Raw genomic sequence first — 19062 nt, forward strand, 5'->3', positions numbered from 1 at the left:
GACTTTCAGGTATTTCTGGAATCCCCTGCTACAGAACCCCTATTAACCACCTGGATCTAACTGAATTAACTGTCATGATGGTGTGACAAATTGGAAAGAGCAAATGTTTTGCCTGTTTTTCCCCTATGTGTCCTGAAAGATGTCTTTTTCTCTGGAAAGGTTCCAATAACTGTCAGTAACCTTGGTTGAAGTCAAACTGTATATGTGAATTTCAACAAAACCTTCTTATGGATGTCATTAGAAGAAAGGATACATGTGTTACATTGTGAATATTACCTATATAAATTATTTGTATATATTTAAAGGCAAATCACTCCTCAACATATAGATAGTGAAATAGCCTTTGCATAAAATCAAAAGGTGCAATTTACTGAAGTTCACTATTGAGCCTGGAGCGATTACCTTATATACTCGAGTATAAGCCTAGTTTTTCAGCACAAAAAATGTGCTGAAAAACTCAAACTCGGCATATACTCGAGTCAAAAAAATAAATATATCTAAACTCACCTTTCCGGCGACCCCTGTATATCTTCTGTGCGATCTGTCCGGCAGCGGCGGCAGGCTATATACACTGTGGCAGGGTCTGGCAGGCTATATACACTGTGGCAGGGTCTGGCAGGCTATATACACTGGGGCAGGGTCTGGCAGGCTATATACACTGGGGCAGGGTCTGGCAGGCTATATACACTGGGGCAGGGTCTGGCAGGCTATATACACTGGGGCAGGGTCTGGAAGGCTATATACACTGGGGCAAGGTCTGGCAGGCTATATACTGGGGAGGCTGTGACCAATGCATTTCCCACCCTTGGCTTATACTCGAGTCAATAGGTTTTCCCAGTATTTTGTGGTAAAATTAGGGGCCTCGGCTTATACTCGGGTCGGCTTATACTCGAGTATATACGGTAATTTACTTTTTATTGTAATTGTTTTAATCTGAGTTGACAAAAACAACAAACGTTGAAGAATGAGTTAAAGAATCAACAGACTTTATAAAATAAAACTCTATAAAAAATGAGTTGGAGCAATCTAGACAAAGCTCTGTTATCCTACCTTTACAGAAAATTTAGACATACGACATTATATTTTATCTAGTTATTCCTTATTGACATTGGTTGTAACAAGAGAGAAAAGGAAGTCGCACAAATTACTTTACACTTATTGAGGTGATGTTGGATACTAAACCCATGGTCTCTTTGTGTGTGCCAATTAGCCCTACAGGCCCTGTCTAGGGCAATACAAAGAAGCAGTTTGCATTTATACTTACCGGAGTAATACTTACTCCGATTAAGTGTTCCCAACTGCACCTGACTGATTCCCTTTTTAGTTGACTTTAGTCTGACTTCTTAAAGCAACTAATTTGCAACTTAAATAGACCAACCATGCAAAAATTATGTCCCATGTAATGCAATCTCATTTAGTGAAATGATAGTGAAATCAGTTTAATGCTAATGCTAAACTAGACATTCAATAGAAACAGGCCAGTAAATAATTGGTTGTAGGCAGATGAAGTTGCTACCTTTGTCCCTGCTGGACACTAAAAATAATGTAATGCCTTTCTGTGAATCTTAAGGGGTATTCCAGAAATAAACATAATCCATATACAAATGGGTCATTAAAATATAAGCTAATATGTAATTAAGTGTTATTTAAAATTTTGCCCCCCTTAGAAGAAAAATTCTATGGACATACACAGTAACGAAGAATTAAAATGCTACTGGCCCTTTAATTTGTCAGTTGATTTTTCTCTGTATGGAACAGACACAGGACAGAATATGGCCGCCGGTCACATGTCCACATCACATGTCCTGCACCTGCCTGGGCCAGTCATGTGATCTTCATTATGTGTGGCTGTAGTTGGTTGGTTGCAGTGCATCCTATATGGCCAGTGTTGTGGTAATATGTCACCTCAGTGAGGCAAGGTGTAGTGATGAGAGTTAACGAGAACTAAAGGAAAATGGGATTTGTAGTTTCCAGTGGTGGCCATCTTGGTGATAAATCCACCTACTTTAGAAAGTCTATAACATTTTGTGAATCATAAAATCAAACTATGTAAGCTCCATTTTGTGAATAATTACATTGAGTTTTTGTATCAGATGGTAATATTCCCCGAATACCCCATTAAACTCTGGAATTGTTGCATGGTGCAGCATTAGAGATTCCTGCATTGAGTTTCTCCACAGCATCCACAGTAGTCACTAAGATCATATAGCAACTTAATGCAGAGGGCAAAGAAAACACCAATCGGAAGAGACTTCCCCATTGCCCCTACAATCTTCACAGTCTTGTTACTGCTACCAACATACTGGGCACAAAAGTAGTAGCCATAGTAAAGGACTGCAGCCTAGCACTGTCTGTGATCACAGAAAAATATATTCAAATCAAAATGCTAAAAATGTGTAAATTTGTAGACATAACAAAGCAGACTGCTCCAACTCACCATTCCACACATATTCAGACAGAAAACTGCGGTCATTTTCTATATGGCTTTACTTCTATGAAAGACCCGTTTTTAACTTTTAAACAGTGAATTTCTGAGAAGGACTCAGACAATGAACACATTATACACTTAATATTGAATAAATAGCTCCATATCCCCAGTGGCATCTGTGCTAACCAATGTACACTGTTTAATGACCCTCTCAGCTTACTCTACATTGGATTCCTATCAGACATTGTGTTTGTACAAGTATAATAAATGTTAGAATATAGGACCCGGGGATATATGCTGAGTCGGCATAAATTTAATTAGGACAACAAGGGATTCAACATGTTAGCATTGTAACAACAATAAGAACCCCCCAATCTCTGTTTTCAAAACTTTTCTGGTAATCCATCAGATAATAATTAATAAGCGGAGATCAGCGTTATTCTGAATTACTTCTTACCTGCTGAAGTTTGCACAATTTCAGTAGTATTCCTGAGCCCCATGAAATCAAACTGATAAAGCCTCCATGATTTCTGATTTGCTGCTTCCACTGAGTTTTTTCTCCATCGGTAAACCATCTCCTCTTTTGGATAACCATCTGTCAACAAACGAACATCTTATTTTTATCAATCAAGTGAAGAACATATTTCTAGTACAATTCAAAATGTAAGTATCACTTTACTACACAAAAGCAATCGGAGTAAAAAAAAAAGCAATTGAAGGGACATTATATAATTACATTACATTGTAGCAGTAAAATATATTTTATTTTTGTGGAACTCGACCATTGAAATATATAACAGCACTCTCAAAATTCATCAGTATCAGCAGTAACATAATTTAACATGATTATTAAGGATAAGAATGCAGCCTTTCTTATCATGATATTGTTAAGGAACATTTAAATGAAATAAGTGTTTTCATTTATTATTAAAGCAAAGTGTTGTTATGTTTACCCTATAAATTTGCTCAAGTTCTGTTTTGGGTTTTGGGCTCAAGAATTTGCAACTTTTTAAAATTTCAATATCTGGACTCCACAGATAAATGAGGCAAAACGTTGGAAATTTCTTTCCTGTAAACTGTATACCTGTTGAGTGGAAATTTTTGCGGAAATCTACCATTTAGTAAACATCACAAACACAGGGTGAAGGAAGGTGAGGGTATGTGAATTTTTGTTAAAATTACTTGACAAATAGGCTTATTGTCAAATTTTTATTATTTTAAATAGTAAGATTCAGAGTACAGGTTTTGAAAGGTTGATTTGTCATTTGCATAAAAACAAAACCTAGTTACTGCCAGAGAAAAAAATCTGTGTCTATGGTGATGGTAGAAGCACCTCTCCTCTGGGCATATACAGGATGTCCCATTATTCTGGTTACAGGCCAGGTATAAAAATATCTTTGGTAAGATCCTTGTACTGTGCATTTAGGTATTTGTACATTGTGATGAGGTCTCTCCTCAGCCATTTTTTTTCTAAACTGAATAATCCCAAATGTTGTAATCTGTCATTGTATTCTAGCCCCCCATTCCTCCATTACTCTCCTCTGCACCTGTTCCAGTTCATGTCCTTTTTATACACTGGTGCCCAAAACTGTACATAATATTCCATGTGTGGTCTCACCAGTGATTTCTATAAGGGCAAAATGTCCGTATAATGAGAATCTATCCCTCTCCTGATACATCCTATAATTATATTTAGTTTAGCAAAAGATGCCTGTCTCTGGTCAATAAAATTAAGTTTACCATCCACCAATACCAACAAATCATTTTGAGCTCCAGTTTTACCAAGTAATTGACTGCTCAGAACATAATTGTACTCACATAGGGTAACCTTACATAACTTTGCATAACCGTCCATTTATCTACATTAAATCTCATCAACCATTTCTCTGCCCATGCCTTCAGCTTCCACAAATCCCTCTTAATGCTGTACTATCGGCCTCAGTCTTAACTACTTTACACAGCTTAGTATCATCTACAAATTGTCACGGGTGGTCCTGTGACCCATGTCTCGGGTCGAGGGCTAACCCGTGCTCCCCCGTCCTTGCTCCTGTTTTTGGCGTCCCTGCATCCTAGGGTGAGAAAGCCGACTTCATGATAATTAAAGGGCCAGCGCGCCCAGAATTCTTTTATACCAAGCCTCTCCCCACACACCCTGCCAAAACTTTGTGCCTCATAGCCTTAAAGAAATCTTGTTCCTGATGCCCTGTGCGACTATTCAGATTTCCCATTGTGACCTTAATTCCATTCATGACCTCGCTTCTGTGCTGCCTGTCCTGACCTTCCACCACGTCCCCGACTCTGATCCTATGCTGCCTGTCTCAACCTCCTCCCTGTCCCCAACCAAGCTTCTGCCTCACGATTCTGTACTTCGCCATGGCTGCCACCACGGACAAAGTTGCACCTGTAGAACAACTTGGTGGTACCCCGTTGCAGCAAGTCCAACCCACTTTGCGGCGGGCTATGGTGAAAACCGGGTGCCACTTAGACTCCAGTTCCAGTTGTTGGCTTACATCATCATCATCTGCGGTGGTCCAGAGGATCCACTACCACTGATCCTGACACAATTATTGAAACTTGACCTTCTACAAGGTCATTAATAAAAAATATTAAAAAGAAGGGGGCCAAATACTGACCTGTGGCACTCCACTGGTAACTTTAACTCAATCTGATAATGTGCCACTAGTGACCCTCTGTTTTCTATCACTAAGCCAATTGCTTACCCAAATACACAGATTTTCCCCTAGTCCCATCAGTCTCATTTTATGTACCAACCGTTTATGTGGCACTGTCTCAAATGCCTTGGAAAAGTCATGATATACAACATACACAGCCTCCCCCAGGTCCAGCCTGAAACTTAGCTCCTCATAGAAGCTAATCACATTAGTCTGACAGGCCGATTCCCTCATAAATTCATGCTTATGCTGGGTTATAAGATTATGTGAAAGTGAGATACGCCAGGATAGCATCTGTAACTAACTGTTTAAATATTTCCCCACAACAGAAGTTAGAATCAAAGGTCTGTAGTTTCCAGGATTACTTTTTGATACTTTTTTTTTGTATATTGGTACCACATTAGCTATGCACCAGTCCTGTGGAACAGAACCAGTCCTCAAGCAATCTTCAAATATTAAAATAAATGGTCTGTCTATCACGTTCATAGTTCATGCAGTACCCAGGAGTGAATACTACTGGATATGGCAATTTTTCTATTTAAGTGGTTGTGAGGTGACTCCGTACCTCTTTCTGGGTTTAACTGTTGACATTTTGAAGTTACTTCTCTATCAATTGTGGAAAAGGTCCACTTCAAAGTAACAAAATAGAAAGTGAATAGAATACCTTCTAAATGCTTTATGAATTGGAAAAAAAAATGTCTTCCCATTTAGAAACACAATAAGCCTAAAAGTCAAACTTTTGTCAAATACAAATGAAAATTAATTTTTATGAAAGGGAAATAAATCACACTGTGAAGCAAAATGCAAGTAATATCATGGTTTGTAGCTTTTTTGCAAAATGCAAGTAATATCATGGTTTGGAGCTTTTTTGCTAGCTCAGCAGCTGCATACTTTGTGATCATTAAGAGAACTATGTATCCTAGGATGTTTTTACAGGAGGATATATGGGCAGCTACCTAAAGGAGTACCTATAAGTTACATCTGTTGTTGATTGCATGCGTATGTCTCCAGGACATGCAAATTATCCTGGGTTGAGATCTGTCTCCCAATTAGGAGGAACATGCAAGCTGTTAACAGGTTAAATTTAATTCTGTGGCAGAGCACAGTTAGGTATGGTTTGATGGTAATTTTATTACAGAAAGCTAGCCATAACCCACCATTAGTTTATGATTCAGTCTCATATATACCTAAATAAATAAAGTAGATATAAGTAGTGAATACTAATTTTTTTTTTTATGTAACAATGGACCCTTTGGACAAAGAAACTCCCAGGCAAGAGCTTCCATCATGTGGTATGTTCCACACCTTTCCATAGGGCATAGAGAGGGGATGTCTTGTATACTGTACAAAAACATAAGTCTGCACAAGACAGTAACCTCATAAAATGTATTTTTATGCTCTTATGATAAACTCTAGGTAACATATATATAACAAATAATATATTAAACATAGTAGAACACACAGCATTTACAACTGAGGTTTAATTGAAAAGTAAGTCAAGGGTAATTAAATTTAAGTTGACCTGAATGCAAGGGGCACAGCATAGCTGAAATTGCCATTTAGTCTGTTCACATCACAAAAGTATTGAAATTATTGTAGAGTTTTAATTACATAAGTTTTAATTAATTTTTCATAACATCAACTTTAACAGTAAATGCATCTTCCTAAAAGCCTTGTAAAGTTTTTGTAGCCTTGGGTTTACACCAGGCTTTTGAGAAATGTTAAGGTTTTTCTCAATACTATGTGCTCTGAGTCACTCATAAAACATTGCCTAATACATATCATATAGTAGCAGCTTAATTATGTGATGTTTTCTGCACTTATTTCCCCATGTGGATTATCTACACTTTGAAATGGCATCCACATTTACATAAGCTAATTTAAGTTTGTGTTTGAAAATATATTAGCTAAAGGTTAGGTTTTTAATTGAGACATTTAAAAGTGGTCCTCTTTCCCAAAACACTAGAAGGAAGAACATTTTCATGGAAAGTACTTAATGAACCTGAAAGAATTGTAAAACAAGGGTCAAAGTGCTGAAATTTTATATTTTCAGGGGAAGCTGCAGTATAATTGTTATAGTTATTCTAATACGTTTATTTACAAAAATATGTAATAAGACACAAAAAAGTAATTGTTGGAATCATATGACAGTTTACATATGAAAACATAATGATGATATAAATAATTACAATATTAGAGGAAATTATAGGTTTATTGGGGACAACTGTACAACTGAAAGCAAACTTTAGTACCTTGTTCCCCATCTCTAGCTTGGTTACACAATGCAATATGGGTGGGCATGGTAGCCTGCATCTTATTTGGCTGAAAATGTTCCATCTGGATGGATTTGCTTGCTGACGTATGATCAGTGTTAAGACTAGCAGATAATATCCCGCTGACAAAGGGGAATGGCAGATAAAAAAATTACAATTAAACCATTGGATAAGGTTGCAACACAATATTGCAATACAGTATGCACTTGGATCTACTAAGGGATCAGTCTACCTGAAATAATAAAATAAAGTTGTCTAATCCTGCAACCGGCTACATTAAGCAACTGAAACTCCTGTTGACATGGGCTAAAATTGATGGAATTATTCATAAGAATTAATACAATTGCCTGCATCCTACCACCCCAGTAACATTCTACAGTCTTGATAAAATCCACAAGGGAGAACAATTGTTTCCTGGGGAAGATATCCTTACACACAATTTGGATATCTACCTTGATAAAGTGTTGCTTCATTTGTCATATCCCTCCCATCATAGACTATGGACACCAATGACTGCCTTCCAAGATTGTCTCGACTTTGGGTGTCTATCGGCATTTATTGATGTGGAGGCTTTTCCCTCATACTGATGGGTTGAATGCCCTTGCACAGTTTTTGGAATCAGGTGGTGTACAATTTGTTAAACATGTTACATTCATCCTTGAAACTTTACAATTTTGTCTAACTAAAAATTTTTTTTACAACAATTACTACCACCAGCTCTGATTGTGGGTGTTAACCAATTACATTCATGTAAAAGGCTTCCTGATTCTTCTTCCTTGAATCAAACCTATCTGTGCCACTCCACTACTGGGGGTGGATGTAATCAAAATCCAGTGCCAAGAAGGAGCTGACTTTAACTGTCTGTGCATGATCGCTTTCTCAAGCCCAAGTGTGAAAAAAGATACACAAGTGAAAAAAAGAGATCTAAACATTTGTATAACTAATAAAGATTAAATAAATTAAACAAAAGCCCCTAAAAATCCTACCTTCCATATAACTACTTTATACAGTATAACCCTTTCCTGACTTGGGATGTAGTAGTATAGCACATGATGTAACTTTCCAACATGTGCAATGTTATTACATTCTTTGGGAGTCTGCTGTATATTACACCAGCCTTTAATGCCCGCAACCGGAAATTCCTCTTATTGGGTGTGATTACCCCATACAAAGGGCTTTCGATTTGGATCACATCCCCCACACCTCTAACTGGGAGGTCTGATCCTGATGAAAACCCCAGGGTCTGATGAGTGCCCCAGGGTTGCACAATCTCTTTTCAAAGTGCAGCATATTTAACCGCTAGGCGCACAAGGACGTTATAGTACTTTATAGTGGCTAGATGCTTAGCGCACCAGTACGCACTATAACGTCCTGCTTCTGGCACTGGCTCATGAACGGAACCGGTACCAGAAGCAGCGGCTGTCAGCTGTCTATCACAGCTGACACCATGCTGTAACACCCGCGATCGGAGCAGACTCCGATCGCGGGTGTTAATCCCTTACACACCACGGTCAAGCATAACCACAGCGTGTAAGGGTGTAACCGCTATGGATCGGATCCCCCGTGCCACTTACCGGGGGATCCGATCCACTTCTGGGCAGCCCCGAAGTCTGCCTAGTGCTCCGAGGCTGCCCATTCTCCTGAGCAGTCAGATCCCTTCCAGGTCTGACTGTAAACTGTCCTGCATGCTCAGACAGTTTACACTGCTCTTCAATGAAAAAGTATTGTAGAGCAGTGTATTGAACTTGAACCAGCGATCAGAGCATCACTGGTTCAAGTTCAAGTATGGAAAAGTAAAAACATGTAAAAACACTAAACATTACACATTATAATAAATAAAAAATAAAGACATAAAAATATAAGCCCCTAAAATGTCACTTTCCCATAAAAACACTTAATAAAGTATAAAAAACACAAAAACACAAAAAACCCACATATTTGGTATTCTGTAAAAATCTGTATAATCAAACAGAATCGTTACTGGACCCGCACGGTAAACGCCAGAGAAAAAAAACGTTCCGTAAAAAGATCATTTTTAATTAATATCTTTTAAAAAATGCTCTAAAAAGTGATAAAAAATGTTCCGCACTCTAAAATAAGCCCACTAAAAAGAACAACTCTTCTTGCAAAAATTAAGCCTCTAACCAGATTTGTCAGCCGAAAAATAAAAAAGTTATGCATATGAAAAGAAAGAAAGAAAAGTTGTTGCTAAAAAGAACAAGATAGAATTGAATAAATTCAGTAGAATTGAATAAAATACACAAAACCCCCACATATTTGGTATTGCTGCATCCGTATCGATCTGCATAATAAAACAGAATTGTTATTAGATCCGCAAAGTGAATCCCGTAAAAAAAAACAAAAAAAAACGCTCCAAAAAAGATAATTTTTAATTAATGCCCTATAAAAAATGCTCTAAAAAGTGATTTAAAAAGTGATTTAAAAATGTTAAGCATTCTAAAATAAGACCACTAAAAAGAACAATCCTTCTCTCAAAAAATAAGCCCTTAAATAGATTTGTGAGGTGAAAAATAAAATAATTATGCATATGGAAGACGGTGATGCTAAAATTAACAACATTTTTGCAAAGTTACTTCTAATTCAGTAAAAATGGGAAAAAAATTAAAAATCTATATAAATGAGGTATTTTCATAATCGCGGCGACGCATAGAATAAAAATAATATACAGCCAAAAAAAAACACATAAAAATTTTCCTGAAAAATTGATGGACCAATTTGACATGCTTTGTACAGCGCTGCGTAATCTGTGTGCGCTATATAAATAAAGAATTATTATTATTAATATGATTTTCATTTCCTCCACCAACAAAGAGTTAATAAAATCTCACCAATTAGCTATAGATTCCCCAAAATTACGTAACAGAAAAGTGAATCTCATGAGGCAAAAGAAATAAGCCCCTATAAGTCCACATTAAAAAAAGAAAAAAGTCATAGCCTGTGCAATGTGACATAGCAAATCTGATCTGGCTGGTTCTCCTTCCATTCTATGCCCGACTGTGCGCCCATACAGCAGGTTACCACCACATATAAGGTATCGGTGTACTCATGAGAAATTGTGTATCAAACTTTGTGGAGCCCATTGTAAATGTTTAATTTTCCACCCAAAATGTGTGTATTGTGAAAAAATATTACAATTTGTAGACTGCACCTCCATTTTGTTTTAACCCCTTAAGGACGCAGGGTATTTTCGCTGATTTCTCGCTCTCCATCTTCAAAAATCCATAACTTTTTCATTTTTCCGTGTACAGAGCTGTGTGAGGGCTTATTTTGTGCGTAACAAATTTTACTTTCCCATGATGTTATTTATTATTCCATGCCATGTAGTGGGAAGCCGCAAAAAAATTCCAAATGTGGAAAAATTGAAAAAAACTGCATGTGCGTCATGTTCTTGTGGGCTCAGTTTTTACGACTTTCACTCTGCGCTCCAAATAACACGCCTACTTTATTCTTTGGTTCGGTACGATCGCGGTGATACCAAATTTATATAGGTTTTATTGCGTTTTAATAAATTTTCAAAAATTAAACGAATGTGTACAAAAAAGAAAAAAAAATTTTTGCCATCTTCTGACGCTAATAACTTTTTCATACTTTGGCGCATGGAGCTGTGTGAGGTGTCATTTTTTGCGAAATGAGCCAATGTTCTCATTGCTACCATTTTGAGGACTGTGCGACATTTGGATCATTTTTTATTACATTTTTTATGTCATCTAAAAAGGTGTAAAAGTCGCATTTTGGACATTTGGGCGCCATTTGCCGTTCCGGAGGTCACCGCCGCCCGTAACCGTTTTTATATTTTGATAGATCGGGCATTTTGGGACGCGGCGATACCTAATGTGTCTGTGATTTTTACTATTTATTATATTTTATATCAGTTCTAGGGAAAGGGGGGTGATTTGAACTTTTAATATTTTATTATTTTTTTACATTTTTTAAACTTTTTTTTTTCTCTTTTTTTCCACTGTTTCTTAGACCCTCTAGGGTACATTAACCCTAGATGGTCTGATCGCTCCTGCCATATACTGCAATACTACTGTATCGCAGTATATGGCATTTCTGCTCACTATACATTACAATGAGCCACAGGCTCATTGTAATGCATGTGCAGAAGCCATGTATCCTCGGGTCAAACGAAGACCCGAGGCTACCATGGCAACCGATCGCCGCCCCCCGATGACGTTCGGGGGAGCGGCGATCGGAGGTAAGATGGCGGCGCCCACGCGCCGCCAAATTTAAAGTGCCGCCGGCGACTTTGCCGGCGGCAAAGAAGAGGTTAACACCCGCGATCGGTGCAAGCACCGACCGCGGGTGATAGCGATGGGTCTTTGCTGCGATATGCAGCAAAGCCCATCACTGTATGAAGAAGGCTCAGCCCGTGAGCCTTCTTCATACAACCTTCACAGCTCCGTGGCGGATATATCCGTCACGGAGCGTGAAGGGGTTAACCCCTATAAAACACCTAAAGGGTTAACAAACTTCTTAAAAGTGGTTTTTCATACGTTGAGGGTTTTAGTTTCCATAATGGGGTAATTTACGAGTTGAGCTATTATTTAGGCCTCTCACAGTCAATTAGAAGTTGAGCAGGTCCATCTAAATACGGGTTTTGCTGATTTTACAAAAAATGTGAAAAATTATGCCTAAATTCTGAGCGTCATAACTTTCTAGTAAAATATGTGGAATCTTAAAAATCCATGGCAACATAAAGCAGACACTTGGGAAATTTATTTGGGTGCTATAACTGTCTGCATCAAAAGTAGAGAATTTAGAACGTTGAAAATAAAGAATTTTTCCAAATTTTTGCCAAATTTAGTTTTTTTTATAACTAAACACAAAAGATTTCATCCAAATGTTTAAACTAATTTGAAGTACAATGTGTCCCGAGAAAACAATCTCAAAATCCCCTGGATATCTCATAGTGTTCCAAAGCTATAACCACTTATAGTGACATAGGGCAGATTTGAAGGGTTAATGAATTACATAATTCATTGCAAAATATTTGCAGTGTGTTAGTTCAAGCCAACCTCTAAGATAAAAATATTTTTTAAATAATTAATACAGGTTTTTTTATAAAAATAAGTTCAATTGAAGTCCCCTAAACATTTCCTAGATGCATCTAAATCACCAAAAGCCCCAACATATTTTGTATCGACATGTCCTTAACAACTTACAGTAAATCAAAAACATTATTGAACCTGCTTGATGAATGCCATAAAAGAAAGAGAAAAACTTGCCAAAAATTTTTATCAAGTTGCTTTACTAAAAAGTAAGATTTTCTTTATATTAGTTTATCATCAGTAAAATTGTAAAATATATAAAGCATTATATAAATTAGGCATCATTATAATTATATTATAATGATGTATTATTTTTATGGTATGGTAAATGGTCCAAGAACAGATTCCAAAAATTGGAAAACAGAATTGATGATTTTCTTTTCCTCCATGCATTCCAGAGGCCTTTTTTGTTTTTGCATTTCCATTTTTTATTCCCCACCCACCAAAAATCTATAACTTTTCTATCTTTCTATGGAAAGCTGTGTGAGGGCAAGTTTTCTGCGTAACAAAATGCCAATAATGACAATATTTAATATTCCTTGTCCTGTACAAAAAAAAAATTCCATTTCATACATTTACAGAAATTAAAACATCCCTTTCAAAAACTTCTTAATTTTGCCATCTTCTGGTGCCAATATCTTTTTACTATAGTGTACAGAGCTGTGTGTGGTGTTTTTTTTTGTGAGATGATGTTTTCAATGCTACCATTTTGTGCACTGTAAAGCATTTTGATCACTTTTTATGACATTTTTTATGTTACAAAATGACAAAAAGTGTCATTTTCGAATGTGGGTGCTATTTTCTATTGCGGGGTTAAACGCTTTGAATTACCTTTATTATATTTTGATATATTAGACATTTTGGGACGCTGCAATACCCAACATGTTAACGATTTTTACAGTTTATTTACTTTTATATCAGTTCTAGGGAAAGGGGGTGTGTTGAATTCGTAGGTTTTTTATTTTTTTTTTAACTTTTTATTATTATTTTTTACTGTTTTTCAGACCCCCTCGGGTACTTTAACTCTAAGTTGTCTGATTAATCCCAACTTATACTGCCATACAATATTATGGCAGTAGATAGGGATTTTACTGATCATTTGTTACAATGTGCCACTGGTTTGGGCAACAGGTGTCGGGTGATGTTCACCTTTGGTCTGTATATACCTGTATATGTGTCCCTTGTCCTCTGTTATTCCACTGGGCAATGTGCAATACTTGTTTGTCATCAAATACCTTGACTAGTTCTGAGGACTATACCTTCTATACCTCTATGCAGGTCTACTGAATTATTAGTTATGTATATTTAATTATTTTGACCATCGGTGGAGCTTTTCTGTGTAAATTGTCTTTTAAATGGATTTGTTTTAATGTAATTAAAAAGTGATATTTTAGGCTTTCTACTTTTTGGATTTTGATTCCTCTTTTTTTGTGGTGTTATTTGATTTTTGAAACAATCTGTTTGATCTGGTGGGAGTACATTGTGTCCCTGCCCCCTATTACTTGTACCGGTGTTTATTATTTAGGCCTCTCAAAGTGACTTAAAAGTTGAACAGATCCCTCGAAAGTATGACACTATGCTTTTTATAAAAATGAAAAATCGCACCTAAAGTTCTAAGCCTCATAACATGTAACATAAATTAGATGATGCATAACAAACCAGATAAACATAATGCAGACATTTGGGAAATTTTATATATCAAGTTATTTTGGTGTTATAATAATTTGTTGGTAAAGTAAAAATTTTGGAATTTCCCGAATCAAGAATTTTTCCAAATTTTTTCCAAATATAATTTTTTTAATAAATAAATGAAAATATATTACACAATTTTTCAACTATTATTAAGTGCAATATGTCACAAGAATGAAAACCTAAAACCAACAGGATATGTTAAAGCATTACAAAGTTCTAACCATTTACAGTGACGCAGGGCATAAATATCAATGATCGACGTGTTTCTTAATCATGATTTCTAATCATACAACATAAAAAATGCATGCCTAAAAAGATGCGGATGCTAAAACAAATGAGATTTTCGTGAAATTTTTTCTTAATAAAATTGGGCACAGTATAAAAGAACTCAGGATGATGTGTTGCAATTCTAATAACCTGTATAATAAAAAAAATCTTAAACAAGAATTGATGATTTTCTTGTCTTTCACCAAGAAACAGTTAATAAAATATTGTCAATAAGCTGTAGATGCCCCAAAATGAAATTGGGTATCGAACATTGTGGTGCTTTTCATCATTTAATCCATTGTAAGTCTGAAATTTTGGGGCCAAAATAAATGTATTGTTCAAAAAAATGTCAATTTCTATATTTCACCTCCATTTTGTTTTAACCCCTGAAACACCTAAATGGTTAACAAACTTCTAAAAAGTGGTTTTCAAACATTGAGGAGCGCTGTTTATATAATAGGTTAATTTATGGGGTTTTGCTATTATTTACTATTAGCTGAGCAGGTCCCTTAAAACAGTTTTGCAGTTTTCATAAAATTGGGAAAAACTGCACCTAAAGTTCTAAGCCTCAAAACACCCTAGAAAAATGAGAAGATTCATAAAAACCCATGCTAACACAAAACAAATTTGGTAAATATTATTTATGAAGTTATATCAGTGATATGACTTCTTTAAAGCAGATAAACTACGCTTGCTTTGTGTAATACTGTAATTTACAGTTGCTTATGATCCCCGTGCTTTTTGAACAGCCTAATGGTTTTAATTGTGAATTACATGTTTCTTTTTTTTAATCCATTCTTTTTATTAAACGTTTTTTCAGTTTACAACATTCAAAACAGAAACAGATACCCAACCCCCATCCCTCCAGAGACCGTACAGCATGAAAGGATCTATTTCACATACAGTATACAGTGTGAATTATACATTGTGCGATGGAGTTAACAACTTATACAGAAGTAGATGAAGGGCCACAACTTCTTGTTACAAGTATATTAATAAAGCTTATAACATCCAATTTCTGTTTACAGTACTTACATCATATTTCTCATACAATATATTACAAGACATTAAACGGGTTCCTGCACAGGTGTACAGATTGCAGTCCTGGCGAGTCAAGCCAAGGCCGCCATATTTTCTCAAATCGCTTTTGCACCTTCCTTTTAATGTACACCCCTTCTCTAACCTTATTATCTTATTCATTTTATTAATGAATTCCTGTTTAGTGGGAGGAGCGGCCTGCATCCAGTGGTATGCAATCAGTTTTTTCGCTTGGTACAACATACAGGCAATGCCCAGTCGAGCTCCTCTTTCATCTGATACCTCATCTACCCAACCCAGAACGCAAACCATAAGAGTGGCAGGGATTTGTACATACACCTTTTTTACAAGAGCTAGTACCTCCTTCCAAAAAGTACCCAGGTCAGGACACTCCCACATCATATGGAGTAGGTGTGCCCCAACACTACAACATCTGGAAAAGCAGTCATCACTCCTTATACCAATTCTACATAGACACATCTTGTATGTTCTGTGGCACAGGAATAGTTGTGACAGTCTTTGCTTCTCACTAGGAGACAGTTCGGGTGTCCAAGCTAGGATAGAAGTCTATTGTTCGTCCGTTATGGGCCCGATATCAGCTTTCCATTTAGATTGAATTGTCAACGGAATTTTTTATGATATTCCTCAAGTAGTTGTCTATATATGAGCAATATTATTTCCCTGCCATTCCCTGGGGAAATCAGAATGTTGTGTTAATAACTAAATGGTTTTTAATTGTCAATGGGGTACTTCTCATTTGAGTATCCTAAGCATGACTTAACTTGAGGTACCTATAAAACATGCTATGTGGCAGCTGATACTCCACACGTAGCTACTCAAAGCTCTTTACTACCCCATCTGATACTACTTGCCCTACCCTATGGATCCTCTTATTTTTCCATACCCCAGCCTCTTGCAATTTATTCACCTCAAAGAGTTGTGGGTTCCTCCATAAGGGAGTAATATTTGTGCAGCCCTCCAGTCCTAACATCAGCTTGGCCCTCCTTCTTACTTCTATTAATAGTGCCACCGTAGGGAGCATGTCAGGGGTCGGATCTGAGCACCATATAAATCTGCATATGTTATCATCTTTGGCCAACAATAAACTTAGATGGATTTTTTAATTTGCCACAAACTAAAGTTCGGTACTTATTCTTTTTATTTATTCTTTGGTACTTATTAGAGATGAGCGAGCACTAAAATGCTCGGGTACTCGTTATTCGAGACGAACTTTTCCCGATGCTCGAGTGCTCGTCTCGAATAACGAGCCCCATTGAAGTCAATGGGAGACTCGAGCATTTTTCAAGGGGACCAAGGCTCTGCACAGGGAAGCTTGGCCAAACACCTGGGAACCTCAGAAAAGGATGGAAACACCACGGAAATGGACAGGAAACAGCAGGGGCAGCATGCATGGATGCCTCTGAGGCTGCTTAATCGCACCATTATGCCAAAATTATGGGCAACAGCATGGCCATGACAGAGTGACAGAATGAAGCTAGATAGCATGTAAAACATCCAATAATTGACCCTGACACTATAGGGGACTTCATGCAGAGGCAGCGGCAGCAGCGGCAGGCTAGAGAGTGGCATGGCGACATACCCTAAATGGACTCAGGCTTCAAACCAATGGGTGGCAGAGAGGAACCAAAGGAGGTGAGCAAGAAGCGCTCAAATAATATCGGTACATGATAAAAGTTTGCCAGTATATTTTGTGGATTACACAGCAGGGTGGCGACAAAGTTAACATGGAAGCCATGAAAACAACCCAAAATTCTGCCTGACACAGCTCGTTTGATAAGGGGACCATGTACGGAGGCAGTGAACTAGTAGTAGATTAAAGGTGCTGCAGTTAAAACTATGTTAGTTGGATCTTGGCATGGAGCTGGCGCTCCGCTGCCAGGCGAGCTTTCGCCAATCCAAGCCCGTGTCTCTAGGCTACTCCCCAAACAGCACTTCTAAGAACCTTTTGTATAAGATCAAGTGTAGTAGCATTCTTATAAGTTTAGAAAATGGCGGGTGAGGGGAATGTAAACAGAAGCGCAAGAAGCGCTGAAATAATATTGGTAAATGATAAAAGTTTGCCAGTATATTTTGTGGATAACACAGCTGGGTGGCGACAAAGTTAACAACTTTGATGTGGAATCCATGAAAACAACCCAAATTTCTGCCTGACACACCTCGTTTGATAAAGGGACGATGTATGGCGGCAGCTATATGGACGACTTTTGGAGGTAGCAATGGAGACAACGTGTGGAGGCTGCTATGGAGACAATTTAATTTGGATAGTGCCTGTATGTGGCAGTCCAAAAAAGTTTTCAAACCAGAGGAGCAGGTAGGTGGCCCTCCAGAAAAATGGAATAGATTGAGTGCCTGTATGTGGCAGTCCAAAAAAGTTTTCAAACCAGAGGAGCAGGTAGGTGGCCCTCCAGAAAAATTGAATAGATTGAGTGCCTGTATGTGGCACTCCCAAAAATTGTTTAAAACAGAGGACCGGGTCGGTGGCCCTCCAGAAAAATTAAATGCATAAAGTACTATAGCTAGAGCCAGTGGGCCCTGTCAAAAAATAGCCAGTTTCCTCTGCTTTACTGTACAAAGAGGAGGAGAAGGAGGAAAATGAGGAGGAGGAGTGGATAAATTATTCAGGTTGAGCTTCCTTCACCTGGTGGAGATTGGAAATTATGAGAAATCCAGGCTTTATTCATCTTAATAAGCGTCAGCCTGTCAGCGCTGTCAGTCGACAGGCGTGTACGCTTATCGGTGATGATGCCACCAGCTGCACTGAAAACCCGCTCGGACAAGACGCTAGCGGCAGGGCAGGCAAGTACCTCCAAGGCGTACAGCGCCAGTTCGTGCCACATGTCCAGCTTTGAAACCCAGTAGTTGTAGGGAGCTGTGTGATCATTTAGGACGATGGTATGGTCAGCTATGTACTCCCTCACCATCTTTCTGTAAAGATCAGCCCTACTCTGCCGAGACTGGGGACAGGTGACAGTGTCTTGCTGGGGTGACATAAAGCTGGCAAAAGCCTTGTAAAGCGTACCCTTGCCAGTGCTGGACAAGCTGCCTGCTCGCCTACTCTCCCTCGCTACTTGTCCCGCAGAACTACGCACTCTGCCGCTAGCGCTGTCAGAAGGGAAATACTGTTTCAGCTTGTGCACCAGGGCCTGCTGGTATTCATGCATTCTCACACTCCTTTCCTCTCCAGAGATGAGAGTGGAAAGATTTTGCTTGTACCGTGGGTCCAGGAGAGTGAACACCCAGTAATCGGTGCTGGAATAAATTCTTTGAACGCGAGGGTCACGGGATAGGCAGCCTAGCATGAAATCTGCCATATGCGCCAGAGTACCAACGCGTAAGAATTCACTCCCCTCACTGGCCTGACTCCTCCAACTCCTCCAACTCCTCTTATTCTGCCCATACACGCTGAACAGTGAAGGACTCAACTATGGTCCCCTCTTGTGTCTCGCCAACATTCTCCTCCTCTTCCTCCTCATCCTCCTCCACCTCCACCTCCTCCGATATGCGCTGAGAAACAGACCTAAGGGTGCTTTGGCTATCAACAAGGGAATCTTCTTCCCCCGTCTCTTGTGACGAGCGCAAAGCTTCCGACTTCATGCTGA

General features: G+C 38.1%; 1 protein-coding gene across 4 annotated transcripts in view; it reads right to left on the reverse strand.

Moving 5' to 3' along the window:
* The window catches only part of GABRG3 (gamma-aminobutyric acid type A receptor subunit gamma3), a 363647-nt gene that overhangs the window by 75909 nt on the left and 268676 nt on the right, over positions 1–19062 (reverse strand). For 3 of the 4 annotated variants that reach the window (XM_072135692.1, XM_072135690.1, XM_072135688.1), the window contains exon 6: positions 2886–3041. In XM_072135692.1, the coding sequence (XP_071991793.1) occupies positions 2886–3041 (156 nt within the window). The remainder of the gene's footprint in view (positions 1–2885; positions 3042–19062) is intronic. The other variant, XM_072135691.1, reaches the window with a different exon arrangement.

Source organism: Engystomops pustulosus, chromosome 2 (assembly GCF_040894005.1).
Source record: "Engystomops pustulosus chromosome 2, aEngPut4.maternal, whole genome shotgun sequence".
NCBI classification, from domain to species: Eukaryota; Metazoa; Chordata; class Amphibia; order Anura; family Leptodactylidae; genus Engystomops; species Engystomops pustulosus.